The following is a 19,019-nucleotide window of genomic DNA, read 5'->3' as shown; positions in this document are numbered from 1 at the left end:
AGAGCAATGACTGCCTGAGGCACACCAGTATCCAGTGGATGTGGAAAGGAAGAGCCACAGCAGGGAAAGTTTCAGGAGACACAGAGGTCTCTGCTGATTTTAGTGACACATTCTTTGATTCTCTTACCTCTCTCTGTTGCTGGTCTAAACTGTGTGAATTCCTCTGGCAAAGGGCAATTGTTTTCATTAAGGTATCTTCAATGTTTTCTAGCAAGGAGGGTTCAGCTGAGCCTAAGAGTTGGTGGGAAAAAAAACAAACTGCAATTATAAAAACTATTAGATATGCTAACTCCCAATCCTTCTGCAAAATGAAATCATGCTGCTCATCTAAAGTCTGCTCACTATAGTCAGCAACCAAATTATAAAGACAAGTCCTGATTTTTGGCACTTTTCCTGAATAGCACAATAAATTGGGCAAATAAAACATTTCATGTAATCAAATAAGGAAGATCTTAGCTGTGGTTTAGGATACAATTAAGTAACAACTATGGGCACTGCACTTAATTAGGTGCCCATGAGTCCTTGGGCTAGTGAACAGCACATCTGTGCATATACTCATTTTCTGTAGGCAGAACATTCATATTTATCTGAGAAATTTGCTTCAGAAAAAAAAGCTACTTCCAGCTGTCTCTCATCACTATTCACATGTAATGCCAGCTAAGGCTCAGTAACGAGCTGGAATGGATTCTGACACAGGAAATGTGTCTGGTAAGGCAGTGAGAGCACCAGTCACAATGGAAAAAGCTGACAGGGCACCTGCTCTAGGTCTCTAGCAAGACTAGCAGTGAGGAAGTGTCACCCAAATAACTACCACAGCCAGGTAAATATAAATAAAAAAGAAGTCACTGCAATACCTAGAAACTTGAAATAGGATCTCATTATGCCAGGTGTCAGACACAAGCACTTTGCATTTTTGTGTTTATCTATCTAATAGAAAATGAGATTTCACTTGATATCTCTTACTTTCATCATCTTGAGTGAGCAGCAGCAACTTGCTCTGCAATCGCTGAAACAAAAGAGAGGACACAGAACAATAAACTTTATAGTTCACTACCAAGAATCCTCATAGAACTGTTTGGAAAAGGTGGGATACAAAGGCTCATCCCCATTTTCCTCCCCAGTATGATTAATGTAGCATAATGTCTTTTCAAATAAGGAAGGGAAAGCAGGAGCTGAAAGATGATTTTTGACTAAGAAAAACAAATTTCTGCATCTATTATCTACTGGATGTTTGAAGACTCGCCCAAAAAATACACTGATTTGCTGAGCCTGCAGACAACTTAACATATTGCTGTTTGACAGCAGGGAAAAGCTTCCATGGATTCTAGTGGGAAACAAATTGAGGAGCAAGGACAACATCAAACCTGAGCACAGACCCTGCTGATGGCAGGGCATGGCAGAAGTGCCACAGTCAAGGTTTCAGTACCTCAAGCATAACCAAAAAGGCACCATGGATATCTCCCTTCTTCTCCAGTAAATACGAAGAAGCTTCGTGGAGCTGATGTTTCTGGGTTATCTGAGTTGAAAGGAGGAAAAAAAAAAAAAGGTAAATGTAAAAAAAAAAAAATATCTTAAGAAGCCTGCCAGGGTTTGTTTACCCCACGAGACAAGGAGGGCCAGATGGCCAGGCCTGCATGTGCTGTGCTCAGGTTACCCAGGCTGAGCTGCACTCCTACAGCCCCTGATTTCTCAACTATTGCCACCATCAGCACTAAAAAAATTACTGTTACCATTGTCATCAAGGGAAGGAACAGTTGCTCTCCCAGCACTAGTCACATTTTGGCAGCGTTGCTTCCCAAAAACCCCAGGCTCATAATTTCACACACCTCCAACACAATTAATCAGCAGTAACACAGCCACTCTCCACTCTGCACTTTCTCAGCAGCTTCAGAGCACTAATGGCCTCTTTCTTATTAGCCCTGAGACCAAACCCAGAGTCAGGGTATTAAACAGATCTAACTGTGCTGCAGGAGAGCAGTTCAGCAGCTGGAGGGAACAGAGAGAAGGAGAAATGGACTGGGAGAGCATCCAGGAACTAATCCTCAAGTACCTTTGCAGCACTTCAAAGAGGCAGGAGCTGGTTTGAATGCATCCCCTGGCCCCTGGCCTCGTACATGTCTTTCCTACCTCGATGGTTTCTTCCAGTCTGCAGTATTCCAGAACTTTGAGTGTCTCTAGGACCTGGTCTGGGCTGTACTGGCACAGCAGCTCGATGAACTGCTCAGTGATGGAGGGTGGTAAATGTATCAGCTCTTGGTTAATGCCCTCTCTGCAATAAAACAGGCACGAGAGACTCAAGTCAAACTCTAGCCCAGAAAGTTGGCTGGAAAGAAGAGTTTCTTGTTCCATTGTGTTTTGTCTTTTACCTTTAGTACAGAACTTTAAAAAAATCTGGTTTTAAGAGAAAAATTATGCTGTTTCTACTAGTTCCTAGTGCTGGGGGGTCTCTCAGCAGGCATTTCATTTCTTCCACAACACATTCTCCTGATGCCTTAGTATAAATTAGACTATCAAAGACCCCTGTGAAGACAGAGACCAGCACAGACACATCCTCAGCAATTCCATGGTAAAGAGGCACAAAGAACTCGCCTCATTTCCTCAATGAAACCTTATGGTTTGAGTTGTCTTTTCAGATCCTGATTATCTGTGTGTCCTACAGCCCTGCTCTGCATGTGTTTGAAGAAACAGTTTGTTGCTTTTTGCTTATTGTTCCTGAAATTCTTCCTTGACTTACTTCTCAAATGTTAGTGTTTCATCCCTTTGATCCACCTCACTAAGACAGGTACTCGGGCCTCTTTTAGGGAAACATCCCCATTTTCTAATCCCTGGGCTTCTTATTAAAGAAACGTCCAAAGTGGGGGGGAAAAAAGGAGAGAATAGAATTGTAAGCAGTGCCCACATCCCTTTGTCCTGACTGTTTTCTACTGACCTTGTTTTTAAAAAGAGCAACATTAAGCAAGAGACCTCAGAGTGAGGATGATGCTCTCCTAGAGTCAGATACAGCACCTGCAACCCTCCCATGAGCAGCAGCTCTCTGCCACTGCACATTACACTTCCCATGGCCCTTCTGGGACTGGTGCATCACACAGAGGAACAGCAGGAGTTCATCCTGCCTAGGAAACGGGGCTTTAGGCTCTGCTGAGGCTCCTGTCAGGAAAGAAAATGGATCAAGGCATGTATTTAGTTTTGTTACTTATCCAAACAGAAGTTCCTAATCAGGGAAGATGTGTTGATGTGCAAACCCTACAGCCATGGGTGGAAAAGGTCTGATGTCCAATGTGATCCTGTATTTCCTGAGAGTTACAACAGGAATATTTTCATCCAGGAGAGGCCAGGAGAGTGCTGTGCCCCCTGCAAGCCAACAGCAGCTCACTGTGATTAGTGTCAGTCACTGGACTGGAAGTCATGTGTGCCCAGAAACAAAAGCCTCACCCAGGTACTGAGCAGTGGCCATAATATGGACACAGCTGCACAAAAACTGGTGTCCAAACTCCTGTGTTCTGACATCAGAGAATGGAGCTTGGAAGGGCCAAAGAAGAGCCCTGAATTCTGGCCTCCTGCATTCACCACCCGCTCCTCCCACCACGAACACCCTGTGAACATCCCTGGTGCCTGGGAGGGAGGGAGTGCTCTACTCCTTCTGTGAGTAGATTAAAATAAAGCACATTTTACCTAAAATCATCTCTTGTCTACCAAAATAGGAAAAATGGCAAGTCATACATTTATAGCACGAGAACAAACTCTAGTCTGGAAATAACTCTGGCACTCAGTATTCATGATTTCGTGAGCAAGCTGACCTTTCCTTAACCACTTCATCAAGAAAGGCAGAGAGCAGAGAATGGAAAGAAAGCTGGATTTTGATAATGTCTAAAACTAATCAACAGTCCTGAGCCTTGCAGGTCCTGCTCAGCTCCGTGGGGTGATGTCCATCTCCAATATAACCATCCAAACATCTCCCCCTGCCATGTTCTTCCCCAAAAGGAAGAGAGAAGTGCTGGTTTCTCAAAAAACCTGGCACAAGGGAGCCCTGCAAGTGTCACAGGCAGAGAGAAGAGCCCTTGTAACAGAACTAGAAGTTGAGGTATCTGCTAATGTATTTATAAGTCCAGAACACTGTGTTGCTAAATAAGTTAATATTGTTGGTATAACACACAAACACATCTCGCTGTGTTTGGGCTTTTTTAGAGGAAAAAACCCAAGAGTTTAAAGTGGTAACGTAGCAAAGGCTCTGATTAATGAGCTGAGCAACCCCCACTACATTCTTTTTTTCCTAGGGCTGCTTTATGCTACAAACATATAGACATTTGGTTTTAATTTCCCCAGGCAATTCCTGTTAACCCTGTTTCCTCCCTGCCCCCCTTCCACCTCCTCTAAAATAAATCTCTAGCTAAATTAAATGGGCCAAATTAATCCCTAATGCAATTCCACCAACTAGGATCGTTAGACCAGCACGATGAGTTGTGTCCCCATATGATAAAGCAATCGTTTGTATCTGAGACCTTAAAAAGCTCATTTTCTGCTCTAAGAGTCTTTATTTTAATAAGAATCTTGTTCAGAAAAAAAAGCATATAAACATTTAGATTGACTGAAAAGAGACAGATGTTTTCAGCAGAGCCTAATCACTGTTTTATGTATGAATATACTACAAAGTCTAGGTGTTTCTGCAAAGCAAGATTTTTCCTCCTTCCCTGCCTCTCTCAGGATCCAGTTCAGCTCCTTTCAATAGGTCTTAAAGGAAAAAAACCTCCCAGCACTGAGAACAGACCTGGGGACCTGAGTGTTAGTAAAAAAAGGCCACATGGACCAAAGCACCTCATGGCCCATCAGCCCTGGGGGAAAAGCAGGGATCTGTGGGAAGCTGAGATGCAGGAAGTTGCTCCCCATAGCTGGTTTGAACATATCACATGTTGCTAGTGATTAGAAGGTAAGTACAGCAGAAATGGGGCTATTTAGCTCTAATTATGGCAGAGTGAAATTAGATACGTTTATTACTCAGAGATTACGGGAGGTACTCTGTGCATAAGATTAAAATCCAGGTTAATTACTACCTTCACTGGCTCCCACTTGCTGCAAGTGATAGCACAGCATAAACAAAGTCCTACTTAACTTCCAGCTGGGTTTCATTTCTGCTTAACTTCCTTTTTTTATTTAATTAATCATTTATTGACTAAATCACCTAATTTCGTTCCTATAAAACCCAACCAAGATATTTTCTTGGCAGAATTCTGGTTTTGTTTTGACTTCTAAGGTACACAGGAGGTATGGAAATGAACACCTTCCACACAAACATGGCTGTAAAACTCAGGAAATAACAAAACATGTCTTTGGGTTTCGGTGTTGTGTGTTGGGTTTTTTTGCATTTACATCTGACAAAATCCAGAAAGTGAGTGATTAATTCCAGCTTTTAGCTTCCAAAGAATGCTTTGTATTACACTTCAAGAACTAAATACATTAACACTTGGACTTGGATAATATTACCTTTTCCTCCTCCTCCCAAAGCACAATTAATTTGTAACTAATTGACAAAACAGGATCCCTCCTTCAATTGCATTTACGATTGCTTGAAAGCAACTGGAGCTGTGCATACATAAATGTCTTACAAAATAAATAAATAAAATCAAGGTCTTGTAGCATTTGAAACCGATTCAACAGAAAGAGAACACTCAGTGCTGAAGAACTGAGAGAACAGGAGCAGATGGAGCAAGCAAGTAGGTAAGAGAGGAGCTTGCAGTGAGATATGGCAGCAGTTCTGAAACAGGACAAATCAAAGATGTCAACAGACCAAAATGCTTTTCTGTTTGTGCTAAACTTGGGCACCTCGGTCAAGTAATGGATCAGTGGGTTTCTGGGAAGGGCAATGGCAGGTTTAGTCCCAGGGTCGCCATTCCACAGCCATTCCCAGCTCCCCCCAGCATGGGGGAGGCACACTGGAGGCACTGGAATCACACTGGAAGCACTGGAATGCACTGGAGGCACACTGGAAGCACTGGAATGCACTGGAGGCACACTGGAAGCACTGGAATGCACTGGAGGCACAGCACTCCCCAGGCAGGCAGCTCCAGGGGCTCTGCTGGAGGACACTCCCCAGAACATTTAATTCAGGGCTGTTCTGCTCAGCTTGGGGCAGTTTGAGGAGCAAGTGACCTTTCCTTAACCTAATCTTGCCTCTAGGCTGACTACTGATCCAGTGTTTCAAAGGAACTGGTTTTAATCCATGTTTTCAAGCTGTAGTTTGTAAACAGTCCCAATTTCTACATACCTTGGATCTAGGAGACTCCTCAGGAACTGGAAGAGCAAGAACTGGTCCTGTACAACAGGGAGAGAATATTATTATTCTAAATACTGTGCCATAAAGCAGTGATTCCTGACCTATACCCATTACAGAAAACACACTTCACAGCTGGTCCCTGCTGAAGAGGCTGGTTTGGGCATGTCCTGCACAAATATTCTGAGGATATATTTGCTGACAGTAACTCTGCTCTGTGAGTGCAAGCAATACCGAGCTCCAACTAAAAGTTGCAACCAGCAGCTCTGAGATGGTACATTTTTATGGCCAGAACTCTACAAACAGGGCAAATCATTTAAATGTAGCAGTTCCTGCTGCTGAGGAGCCATCACTTTTTTTCTTCTGTTTTTGGCACAGCAGCAACCAACTTACCACCTAATCTCAGCAATCACTTCCTAAAGAATGGCAAGAACAGAAGCCTCCAGTCCATGGAGTGGGACACTTCACCTGGAGGGTGGAGACGATGCTCTCGATCTGCTCGCTGAAGTGGATGGCTGCCAGCTCAGCTGCCTTCCCTGGGCTCAGCACCAGCAGCTCCTTTGGGGGGGAAGCACAACAAAACCACAACAAAACCAACCTGCTTTTCATTCCATGGGCAATATCATAGAATCATAGAATCAACTGGGTTGGAAGGGACCTCTGAGATCATCAAGTCCAACTCTTGATCCAACCCCGCTGTGGTTCCCAGCCCATGGCACTGATGCCACATCCAGTCTCATCTTAAAAACCTCCAGGGACGGAGAATCCACCACTTCCCTGGGCAGCCCATTCCAAGGGCTGATCACCCTCTCTGGAAAGAAATTCTTCCTAATATCCAACCTAAACCTCCCCTGGCACAACTTGAGACCGAGCCCTCTTGTCTTGCTGATCGTTGCCTGGGAAAAGAGACCAACCCCCACCTGGCTCCCCCCTCCTGTCAGGGAGTTGCAGAGAGTGAGGAGGTCTCCCCTGAGCCTCCTCTTCTCCAGGCTGAACAGCCCCAGCTCCCTCAGCCTCTCCTCACAGCACTTGTGCTCCAGTCCCTTCCCCAGCCTCGTTGCTCTTCTCTGGACCTGCTCCAGGACCTCAATGTCCTTCCTGAGCTGAGGGCCCAGAACTGGACACAGCACTCCAGGGGTGGCCTCACCAGCGCTGAGTCCAGGGGAAGAATCACTTCCCTGGACCTGTTGGCCACACTGTTCCTGATCCAGGCCAGGATCCCTTGGCCTTCTTGGCCACCTGGGCACACTCTGACTCATGTTCAGCTTCCTGTCCATCCCCACTCCCAGCTCCCTTCCTGCCTGGCTGCTCTCCAGCCACTCTGACCCCAGCCCGGGGGGCTGCCAGGGGTTGTTGTGGCCAAAGTGCAGGACCCGGCACTTGGCCTTGTTGAACCTCATCCCATTGGAATCAGCCCAGCTCTCCAACCTATCCAGGTCCCTCTGCAGAGCCCTCCTGCCTTCCAGCTGATCCACACTCTCCCCAGCTTGGTGTCATCTGCAAATTATGCAGTGGCACCAAGTCCATCCCTGCTGTGACTGCACCTTTGCCCAGATGAAGTGTAAAATAAAACACCATCACACAAACAGTGAAGCTGGAAAAAACAGAAGGAAGGGTAGTTTGTAAAATGGCATTTTGGGAAGTTGATGATTTTAATACCCCAAAAGCCTTGGAGAACACAAAACTCTTCACACCAACGAGACCCCAACTCAGTCCTAAGGAGAGGAAGTCATTCATCAGGTTTTCTGACAACTGCCTTTCCCCCCTGCCAAAGGACATTCCCAGAGCCAGCAGGAGAGAGGAACAAAGCCCTCACCTGACCCTCAGGAATTTCTCAGTCCAATGGCAACAGTGTTTAACAGGCTTGAACTGACCTGAACCAGAGGTTTAAAAGCAACTTTCCTGTAACTGTTCACTGTGACTGACACCTGTCCAGACATGAAAAAAACACTAAACAATTTCTTTATTGTAACAGAAGGAAAAAAATAAATCTTTTAAATGCCTGTGGCTTTGCCTTCTGTCAAACTTGAGCTAAAAGGCTTCCCACCATACAAGTTTAGAAAACCCAGAATACGAGCTTTCTGCTTCTGACCCTTCCAGATGCAGCCACACTTCCAAATAAATGAGAAGCAACTGCTTCAAATCAATACTGTGTATCTGGTAACCCTTCCCAAAGACCCCTGCTGAGCCTAAAAAGGAGAAAACACTGCTTTACTGAACAAAACCAACTGTTTTATAACAGTAAGAAAAGAAAAATTTCAGAAACATACATGTGGGCAAAAAAACAACTGAAGAAGTTCCTTAGCATTAACTTGTCTGAGGACAGAAAAGGATCACTACTGTGACTGAAGAGAAGCCTTAGGGTTTATTTTCAAGATAAACCTCAAGGGACTATGGCTGTTTAGGATGATGGGGAAAGTAAAAAGTGGCACTGACCACAAACCCCACTTTCCTGGTTTATCTCCAGATCACCCTGGAGGGGACTGACACCACCTAGAACTACAAGTATTATGGATTCCCCACATCTACTGAGGGGACAATTATTTCAGGCACATCTCCATCCCCTGAAGCAGACAGAGATTGAAGACATGGGAAAAATGATGAGCTGGAGAAGTCTAGCAGCAATCTGTGTCTTAGAGAGAAGCCAAGACCCCATCTTCCCACCGGTCAGAAGTGCCAGGGTGCCAAGGCTGAACGCTGCCATCACTGTGAGATGAGGAATTGGACACCACCCACTGTGAGGTCAGGGATGGCCATGCCCTGACCTTGCTGCTGCTGGAGATAAAAGACTTGCTAATGGATCCCCTCCCTGCTGCACAGCACTCAGGAGCCATCACCCCCAATTAAGGCTCCATTATCCAAAGAGCAGCAGGAAACCAGGAAACCAAGGAAGCCAGCCTGGATCTAAGGGCTGCACTTACATGAGAGCACTAAACCTTAGGTCAGAGCTGCCTCCACAGCTGTGACTAAACACTGGCACACTTGTGCTCACGGAAAAGCACCAGCAGATCCCAGAGCAACCAGCAGGAGCTGAGGGCCCCTGGGTGCAGGATACACTGTACCTACCTCTATGTGCTCCAGAGCTTTCTGCCACACCGACTGCTTTTCCTCAGCACTGTAGCCAGGCATGGACAGGATGTTGTGAATGTAGTTGAAAACTTCTTCCTGCAAGGCACAAAGCCATAAATGCTGCAGTGTGTTCTGCAGCACTGCTGACAGCACTGGGCTTTGCTAAGGGAGAGCCTTTCTAATGGCCTTGGCAGGGCCCCAGGGTAGCCCTCCCTCAGTAAGTCAGGATGAGTTATCAGCAGGAGAGGTTCTATGTCCCTAAACAGCTCCTGAAGAACTGCCAGGGAAAAAGAGCCAAGAGGAACCCCATGCTAATGTGTTAAGCACTGAGGTCAAAGAGAATTGTTATTCCACTATTAGAAATGTCCCCCTCTTGCTCACAGGGAAAGAGGACAGGACATCACACTCTAGCCAGGAGCACAGGCAGAGAAAAGAGCACCCTGCCAGAGGGTAGGTCAGTTTTCCCAGCATATTCCTGAATCTCTCTTTGACATCAGCCTCTGCCCCAGGCTCTCCTGCACTGCCCTCAGCTCAGATGCTCTCCTGTACCGTGGTTTCTGACCATCTCACTGTCACAACCCTCTGTTCCAACTCCTTCACCCACACAACATTCAGCATCGTGGTTTTGTAAGGAGCTGGTGAGCTCACACTTGCCATACTCTCATCCCAACTTCTTTAGGTGGTAGGGAAGAGAATACCTCAAAAAACTGTGGCAGATATGCAACTCAAGCACCAGCAGAAGGTAATTGTGAAGAGACAGTAAGGGCAGAGAGATGTGTGCAGGGGATACAAGAGTGGACTGAGGGCAGAAGCCAAGTAGTATTGCAGTTAGTCACATCTGCAATAAATCCCACCTTGCACTCAGGGTTTATGTACTAGCATTGATTAAATTTTAAAATAGAGGAAAACTCTGAGGCTTTAAAAAAAAAACCAAAACAGCTCCTCTCCAATACACAAACACAAAAAGCTTTGACTATAACTAAGAAAGCTCAACTGTAAAGGACATCTTCAAGTTAATTATGACAGAAGAGCAGGGCAGTTGTGCCCATCACTCTGGCCAGCAGGACAGGCTGCATGGCCAGGGAGGACAAGGGCCAGGAGCAGCAGATTTCCTCACCTTTCTCATGGGGTCCCGCAGGTAACAGCCGATGATTTTGTCATAGCGGAGCTGCCGCTCGTACATGAACTCACAGATCTGGAAGCTGAAAGGAAAAAACTTCCCATGTTAGGAAACCCCCACTCAGCTGAGCCAGCAGAACAGGAGGCAGCACTGGGAAGCATCTTCCATGGAGGTGTTCAGCACGTAGGCTGGGTGGCTCCTGCTTACAGATGCCATTTGGTACCAGCCCCAGGCCAACTGGCCTTTATTGAGAGCACTATCACAGAACAGAGAAAACTGGAGTTACTGAGGTGAGAGACAAGGGACAGAGGACAAAAATCCTCAATGAAATCAGGTTTCACAGGTTCTGCTGTCAGAGGCTATCTCCCTTATTCCCACAGCACTCTGCTCTAAGGTAGTCCAATCCACAGAATTCATCTGAAGAAACTCGCTGAACATGACTCAACAGTGTGTCATAACACAGCTTCCTACCTTCAAATTTTAACAAACAGCTTCAATATTTTGAGGCTTTGGATAAAAACAGATGTAACTGAGGCAAAACAAATGAAAAGTTTGATAAATAATATTACACTACAGCTCTGTTAGCTCTGATGGAAGTGGTTGAGCTGGGGGGGGGGCCTGGCTGTCAAATTCTCTGAAGAAAGCACAAAAAAAATATATTTATTGAAAAATTGGATGCAGTCACTCCTTTTAGGACACAGGCATGGCAGCCCCCACCACTGCATGTCATCCCTCTGGTCCTTTGTAGCACAGTGGATTCATTCATGTAACACCCAAACTCACAACGTGGCTGAAGGTGCCCTCCCTGGCTGGCTCTGTTCAGGCATGACAGACTTTTTCTGGAATCATAAAGCATCTAAAGGAGATGCTGGAAATTTTTAGCCTTTCCAGACACTGTTTTTGTCTCTCCTACTCACTTCTAAAACAAGTACCACGGGGGTGGCTCCAGACCCCATCGTGCTTTTAAATCCACCTGTGGGTCTCATCCCAACGAGTCACCTCCATCTGCCAGTGGCAGAGCATTCCAGTATCCAACTATACCCCTGCACAAAGCCAGGGCTCCGGGACAGGGAATGCCAAAACTCATCAACTCCCACAGGGCTTCTCCTGAAGGGTTTCCACAGCTCCACCCCCTCCTTTCTCAACAATGCTTTCTGTAAGAACACCCAGGACAGACAGAATGACTGGGACTAAAACGTGACTGTCTCAAATGAAGCATGTGAATGTGAATGCACAGGGAAAACCATCCCAAACACAGCTGCACAGGAGAAACAAGAAACGTGGAGGGAAAAAAAAAGCTGTGGAGGAGATTTAAAGGGAGTATTTAAATATCATATGCAAGATCTAAAGGCAGCATTTACATAATGTGTACAGCAACTTACAACTCAGCTTTCTCTGCCATTTGGATAAGACGGCTCTCCTCAAACTGCACTATCCCTCCTGCCTGGAGCAGCTCCAGCAGGACCTGCAGAGATTGGACACCAGTTATTTATAGGGCAGCAGCAGCTGGACAGCCAGTGCCATTACAAGTACTCTGCTCCTGCTCTTGGTATTAACACAGGGCTTATCTTCCTGACTTTTTAATTGATTGTCCATTAACTATGGAGGCCACGGGCTTATCGAGAACTTCTCTGCCTCTGCTCCTGCTGCTGCCAGGGCTCTCCTGCAGGAGTGCTGGGGCAGGACCCTTCCCTCCTGCTGGGCACAGCACTGCCCAGTTCTTCCATGCTGGTGTCTCTGGCACATCACCTTCAGCCAACACGTGCTCCCCGAGGCCAAACCCTGCTCCCCAGCCCGGCCTTCCCTGGTGCTCCAGGAGTGTTCATTACCTGCTGCCTCTCGGAATGGCGGGAGTCGTCATCCGGACTGCACAGGAACTCCAGGACCTGCACCAGGGGCACAAGGTGGGGTGAGTCAGGCCTGGACAGCCCAGCTGGGAGCACAAACCTCAGAGCAGATCCTGAGCATCAGCACAGGCAACAGCAACACGACACAGCGGGACAATCTGAGCGCACTCCCTACCTGGGCTCGTGCCTAAACTGGGAATACTGGAGTAACCAAGGACTCCGGGGGGAAACACGTGACTCTGCACCAGGATCTAGAACCAAACTTTGGGGATCCCCAGGAATGCAGAAGAGCTCATGGAACCCCGTGGTCCTGCCTTGAACTACACACCAAACAGCTGCAATCACTACACTGACCCTCCTGATTTCTCTCCTGGACTGTGCCATCTCAGCCAGAAAAACAGGAAATCATGCAATTCAGAACATTTAATATATCTGGAATTAAAGTGTTTAATCCAAAGCCGTTCAGCCTCCACAGAGTTCTTTAGTCTTTAATTACAACAAAGGACACGTATTTTGTAATTTGTTTTTTATTAGTGTCTATATATCCATGTTATCATCATAACACAGCTGCTGTAGCCAATGAAGCCTCTTCCCCAGTCCCAGGAATTTCTGAGACTTCATCTAGGATATAAACTTAACCCATGCAAGCTTCAGGCATCCATTGGTGCATCTCAGACTATTCCCAACAGCAGAGAAGGGCAGTGCCTACACAAACTAAAAACTACCAGCTACATAAACATGCTCTATGACCTCACTAATGTCATTTTAGTTGACACCCCTTATGGAACCCCAGGATGGTTTGGATTGGAAAGGACCTTAAAAGACCATCTCGTCCCTGCCCATGGCAGGGGGTTGGAATACCTTCCACTAGGCCTGGTTGTTCCAAGCCCCATCCAACCTGGCCTTGGACTCTTCCTAGGACCTGACCCTCTTTCTCCCACAGTTCCAGCCAAGCTAAAATACAGAGCCCACTGCTTGGAATGTCACACACACACACAGGATACTTGCCTGGTCAAAAAGTGTCCTGTTGACAAACAAGGTGTTGTTGGGCTTGGCAAGCTGACGGGCCAGGAAGGTGAAGAGACAGCCAACCTGTGATGGGGTGAAGTCAGAGTTCTCCACCATGACCTGAGGAGCAGCGGAGAGAAAAGGGAAAAATAAACCCACGAATGGTTGATTCTGCATCCTTTGGGAAAGGCATCAGAAACTGGGAAAGCAACAAGAAATCCCTGTACAGCCATTGTGTCTCCTCCTACCCCAGACATCCACACCATCTCCTGTGTGAGTCCATCCAGAAGGTGAAAACATAAGTCACCTGAAGACACAGACAGGGGATGTGCCCTTGCTAAAGCACCTCTGTCCTCAAGCTGAATTGACTCCACCTCCCTGCCATAAACTTCTTGCACGTTCCTGGGTTTGGGGTGTGAAGGGGCTCCAAACTCACATTTATCTCCATCTCTGCAGCCTGTGCTGATCTCTGGACACATAATAGGGCTTCTGAACAGAGAAATGTTGTCACGTGAGTAAAAATATAATTATTGTAGGAGAAAAAAAAGATACATTTCACTTCAAGCCCCAGGCACTCACCACTTCAGTTGTGGTGGGCAGAGAAGTGCTCTAATGGCTAAGAAATGGCTGCAGGTTTGGGGAAAAGCTTTTCCCACATTAAATTAGCTGTTAGTCTATTAATATTTTGAGAAACTTGTGGCTGTGCTGACTTGAAATTACAGTAAAAGGAAATATCTAAGAGTCACTACAAAGGAGATCTGAAACTCAAGAAGTGCTTGTCACTTGTCTGGTACATAAAAAATGAGCATGATGTGTCCTGACTTGGTGTCTCAGACTTCTAAAACATCCTGAACACTAAGGGAGAGTGAAACACCCCTGTTTGGAGAGTCCCCTCTAAGAGCAGTGGGTTTAGCTGGGAGGAAAACCATCACCTGAATAACTGTCAGCTGAGGTCTCAGAATTGCTCCAGCAAAGCCCAGACATGGAGCAGCTCAGTTTATAACCTCAGTCAGTCACAGCTGGGGGGATGCAGCTGATTTCTTAAAGTGACCCAGAGTCCCAGATTCCCATGAGATGCCCATGGTTTATGTGACACAAGTGGAGGGAGGCAGGTCAGACACATTAAAGAATCAAGCAGAGCTCTGCTTCAAACACCAGCTAATGCAACCATTCTTTTTCAACCTTCATTTTTTGTTTAAAAAGGCCATTTCATGGGGGAGCCTTGACAGAACAGTGTTACCTAACAGCACTAAAAATATGACTCACTAAAACAACTGGAGTGTTTGATTCATTTCAGCTTTGTTTTTCACAAGCTGGGTCCTCATCAGCCAAAGTGCAGGTGAAAATACTGTATCCCTGAAAGAGCAACTCCACAGAGGCTGCAGGCCAGCCACAAGGACTTGCTAAAACACCATTTATTTGGCAAAGCTCAGATCAGTATTAGCAGAATGTCTGTGTTGACCAAACTGTTTTGGAAGTGCAGCTATTAACTAGGCAAGTTTTTTTTTCTGCCAAATTTAAATTAAAAGCTCCAAGATTTTTTTTTTTTATTTTTATCCAAAAGGAGAGCAGATTCCAGACTAAGGAACTAACACCAAACTGTTTGCCTGAAGATGCAGTGCTGCAGCACCCCTCTGCCCTCCAAGAGCAGGGTGAATTCTGTGGTGGTGGAGCACAGAGCAGGGCTGGTGCCATGGAACACACCCCCAGCATCTCTGGAGCACAGCTACAGTGCCACCTCCTGCTGCCAGCAGCTCAGGGCACAGCAGAGCAGGGGCTGAGCCAGCACAGGGGGGGACAGACCCCTCCCAGCCCATCCTGCTGGGCCCACAAACCCCACCAAGGGGCACTGTCCCACCCACTGCAGCTCTGCCACCCCAGGCACTCCCTGTGCCCTTGACACTGATGGGGAAATGCTACTTGTGCTATGTTCAGCCATAAACCCCTCCAAGTGGAGTCCCTCATTAGTGCTGACAGCTCTGCAGGGAAGGAGAAGGCGCTTGGCAGGGAGAGCTTTTCATGGAACATCCATTGTGAGCAGGGGCTGCACATGACAGTGATTTCTGGAGCACCAGGCTGAGAACTCTGACATTCCTCCTCTCTCCCATTTACTGAAGATAGGCCTGTCATTCTGGGAGTGCTCCCTCCCAAACACAGCACTCACAGACACGGGGAGCAGGGATTTAGCGGGAAAGCATTGGCACCCTGCCAAGCACAGGATTCCTGGGACCTTTTTTCCCCGCTCAGAAGGAATCGGGGAGCGGATTCCATGAGAAGCAGATAAAAACAAACTTAGTAGTGCAAAGAAGAGAGATCTGACAACAAAGTACAACCCAGGCGAAATCACAGACAGGAAAGGAGACCTCTCTGTCACCATATTTAACATGCATGAATCATCACTTCCAAATATCCAAATGACATCCTTGGCTGAGGTGAATCCATGCTCCTGCCCATCACCTTCCCAGAGGTGCCAGCCAGGGCAGGACTGCAAACACCTCACCCAGCTTACAGGCTTTACTGCACAGTGCTGTACAATCAGCCAGATGCAAACACAGAGGTTCATTTTCAGGCACACTCACCTTCAGAAGAATGTCCACAATTCTCTGTTGATATTCCACAGCTTGCTTGTCATTCTTAAAGTCTTCAAAAGTCTGCAGGAGGCAAAACACTGACACCTTGAGCAGAATGCTCTCAGAACACCAGCAAACACAAAGCAGCCACATCACAAAGCTGACAATGCTGTGAAGTCCTTCCTCTGCATATCCCTAGGCAGCAGGTTCCAAGGTATAATTTGGTCTTTTGTAACTACCAAAATGGTATTTACATATTCAGGTAAAAGTAATGGGTCCAAACAGACAGAGGAAACTCAAGAAATCTGGAAAGGTAGAAAAACAGATCTCTGTGCAGGAGAAAGAAGTAGGTACTAGAACACTCTTTACAAATCCATTATTCTTGTTTTACCTGTGCTTTAAAGATGGCCTCTGCTACCAGAGCCTTCAGTGTGTAATGTCACGTTCATCAATTTATATTTAAGGACATAAAAGACTACTATGATTCCCCCAACAGAACATCTCATAGAACGTGCATCAAAGCTGTTCCTGCCCCAAGCCAGGAGGTGATGGTTGTGCAAGGCATGAAGTCACTAACAGGAATGCCACAGGTGGTGCAGCCATGTGATGGAAGAGCTGGCAGTGCATTTTCCCCTGGGGGTCAGAGGTCTCTTACCAGAGCCAGGACATTGAGGAATTCCCGGGTGTCGAAGTGCAGCAGGGTCCGGACATAGGGATACACCTCCTCATCCACGGAGCCCTCCGCCGAGTGCAGCCGGATGAGGAACTCAAACACCTGCCAGGAGAATTCCAACACACATTCCCTATGGATTTCACACACTGGCAGCACAAGTGCATGGGAAGGCAGCATTGTTACCTGCCTTGCACTGAGGCTTTAAAGGCCCTCAGGAGCCCATCAGGGTTCCTACTGGAGTGATGTTTTCTGCTGCTTGTCAGCAGGAAAAAAATTCCCCCTCCCTCAGACTCACCGACCAATTTAAGATCAATCAAAATTCAAGATCAAACAAAAATTAAGGCTTATTTATACTTGCAGACGGAAGTGTGTGAAATTAGAAAACTCCCTCCCCTTCCTGGCAGCTTTCCTGAGAAGCCATGCAACTCCTCCTTATCCAGGGCACAGCTCTCCTTGTCAGCAGTTCCCTTGGGAAGAGCCAATCACTCTGCCCCCTCACTTTGAGGCACAAAGCTTTTGGCACTGCAAAGACTGACTTTGAGGTGCTATTCAATTCTCTGTCTCCTCCACTGACTTTGCAGTTCCTGAAATTCGAGGCTGTCTTCCAAAATAAAGGAAACTCCTTTTACTGAGCCACTGCCAGAGGTGCCCAGACCCTCCCAGGGAACCAACAGGGCAGCGACAGCTCCAGGTGCCTGAACAGCCTCACACAGAGCTGGCTGCCAGCAGGGAGGGAGCAGACTGCTCCAGGCTGGCACTTGGGAATATGTGTGAGATACACACTGGGATCCCACGGACACCTGACAGGCAATGTGCTCTCCCAGCCACCCTCAGCAAACACCACCTGCCCTCATTTACTCCTATCCCGAGCTATTTTCCCTGTCACCACAGTGACAGTGAAGCCAGCAGGAATTAGCAGCTTGACTTTGGGACCCACACCTTCCCTGTTGGCTTCCTTGATCCTGATATCCACCTGCCAGTTGGGAATGCTTCAGGAAACAAACCCAACCCAGCAGACAGAAAGGTGTTACTGCAGCCCAGCCCTCAGGGCTCACAGAAAGGAGGGGCTGAGGGCTCCTCCCAGAGCTGCTGCTGCTGCCTGGGCTCTGCTTCCAGCTCAGGGGTGGGCAGGGGACAACCAGACAACCTTGGGAGAGGGAAACAGCAAAGGACAGTGGAGTTTGCACAGCCTCTGAGGAAAGGGTCTGCAGTAACCCAGAGCCACCAGCTCTGGATTAGGGGAAAAAACCCAAACCAAACACAAAAAACCCACACAAACACAAACCTGCCCCACAGCCAAAAAATACCTGTGCCATTGTACTGCAAAGAGAAAGTGCAAAACACAGTGTGCCTCCTCCTACTGAAACCCTAACAGATTTTTGTGGTAAAAGTGGACAGAAACTCTGGAAAAGCTTTTACGAGCACAGAGGGATGATAGGGAGCATCCTCTTTTTCAAGAAATTGTCTGAGATGACTCCAAACGAGTCAAAAGCCTCAGAGAAACCTACAACCAAGAGCTGCTTAGAGAGACATTTCCACCCACTGTTAATCCCGTGTTATGTGCATTTGAAAACAGGGAAGATCCTCACCTATTTGACACATCATAGTCAAGTTTAGGAAGAAGAGAGAGCTACAAATTACTGGTAACTTTGTGGTAAAGAATAAAATAAACCCAATCACCAAGAACTCTACGTTCCCACACCCCAATTTACAGTTGAAAGAAGAATATTAAGTTTAAATGTTCAGACTGCAACAACTGTTTGATATCATTCTTTAAAAACTAATTTGGTATTTACAGGAGGATACACTCATATCACGAGGATGCAGCTATTAGACTGATGACAGTTTTGCCTCAAAGACCCATGAAATAAGACATATGCAGCTTCTTGCAAAAACCTCATATGGGAAAGTTGCCTTCCAAAAGGTTTCTCACCTGATTTTTCACCAGAGGTACCAGATCTTCAGGAATATCTCCCAATGGATATGCACGGCCTGCCAAGCAGCAGCTACAGAAAAGGAGGGGAGAGGCATTTTAACATGTCCAGACATTAAACAGATTGAGGGGAACTGATTTTTTATTTTCTGAGTTAGTTTCTAGATTAATCTTAAAACAGGGCAAACCAATTTATTTTCTAGATCATGAAAGCAAGCACTGCAGGCAGCACTGCTGTTAATATACACTGAGCCAACACACTGCAATTATTTGCATCTGAGGTGTCATTTCACAGCAGAAAAGTGCTGGGGAAACTCAGGATTTCTCACGGAGTTCTTTACTTTTGAATTTTAGGAGCAACCTGCTGCAAATCACAGGCAACACAGCAAGGAGCAACTGAGCAGAGCCATCCCAAAAGGCAGGGCAGCAGGGCCAAAACACCTGCTCAGGCTGTGGAGGCCTCCTTGCTCCAGGAGCACCATGTCACACCCAGGACTAGACTGCCTCTAACCCCGTTCTGAAGATAAAAACGTG

At 46.6% G+C, this 19,019-nt stretch overlaps 1 protein-coding gene across 3 annotated transcripts in view; it reads right to left on the bottom strand.

The window, feature by feature from the left end:
• The window catches only part of VPS8 (VPS8, CORVET complex subunit), a 66,969-nt gene that overhangs the window by 21,105 nt on the left and 26,845 nt on the right, over positions 1-19,019 (bottom strand). For all 3 annotated transcript variants that reach the window (XM_017826315.1, XM_017826318.1, XM_017826316.1), the window contains 14 exons: positions 18,486-18,558; positions 16,535-16,654; positions 15,889-15,960; positions 13,310-13,429; positions 12,284-12,340; positions 11,837-11,919; positions 10,452-10,536; positions 9,332-9,430; positions 6,734-6,823; positions 6,260-6,306; positions 2,128-2,269; positions 1,427-1,516; positions 964-1,006; positions 128-231 (listed from right to left, as the gene is read on the bottom strand). In XM_017826315.1, coding sequence (XP_017681804.1) covers positions 128-231; positions 964-1,006; positions 1,427-1,516; positions 2,128-2,269; positions 6,260-6,306; positions 6,734-6,823; positions 9,332-9,430; positions 10,452-10,536; positions 11,837-11,919; positions 12,284-12,340; positions 13,310-13,429; positions 15,889-15,960; positions 16,535-16,654; positions 18,486-18,558 — 1,225 coding nt within the window. The remainder of the gene's footprint in view (positions 1-127; positions 232-963; positions 1,007-1,426; positions 1,517-2,127; positions 2,270-6,259; positions 6,307-6,733; positions 6,824-9,331; positions 9,431-10,451; positions 10,537-11,836; positions 11,920-12,283; positions 12,341-13,309; positions 13,430-15,888; positions 15,961-16,534; positions 16,655-18,485; positions 18,559-19,019) is intronic.

Source organism: Lepidothrix coronata, unplaced genomic scaffold (assembly GCF_001604755.1).
Source record: "Lepidothrix coronata isolate B3197 unplaced genomic scaffold, Lepidothrix_coronata-1.0 Scaffold125, whole genome shotgun sequence".
In the NCBI taxonomy this organism is placed as follows: domain Eukaryota; kingdom Metazoa; phylum Chordata; class Aves; order Passeriformes; family Pipridae; genus Lepidothrix; species Lepidothrix coronata.
This window is presented reverse-complemented; position numbering and strand designations above follow the sequence as displayed.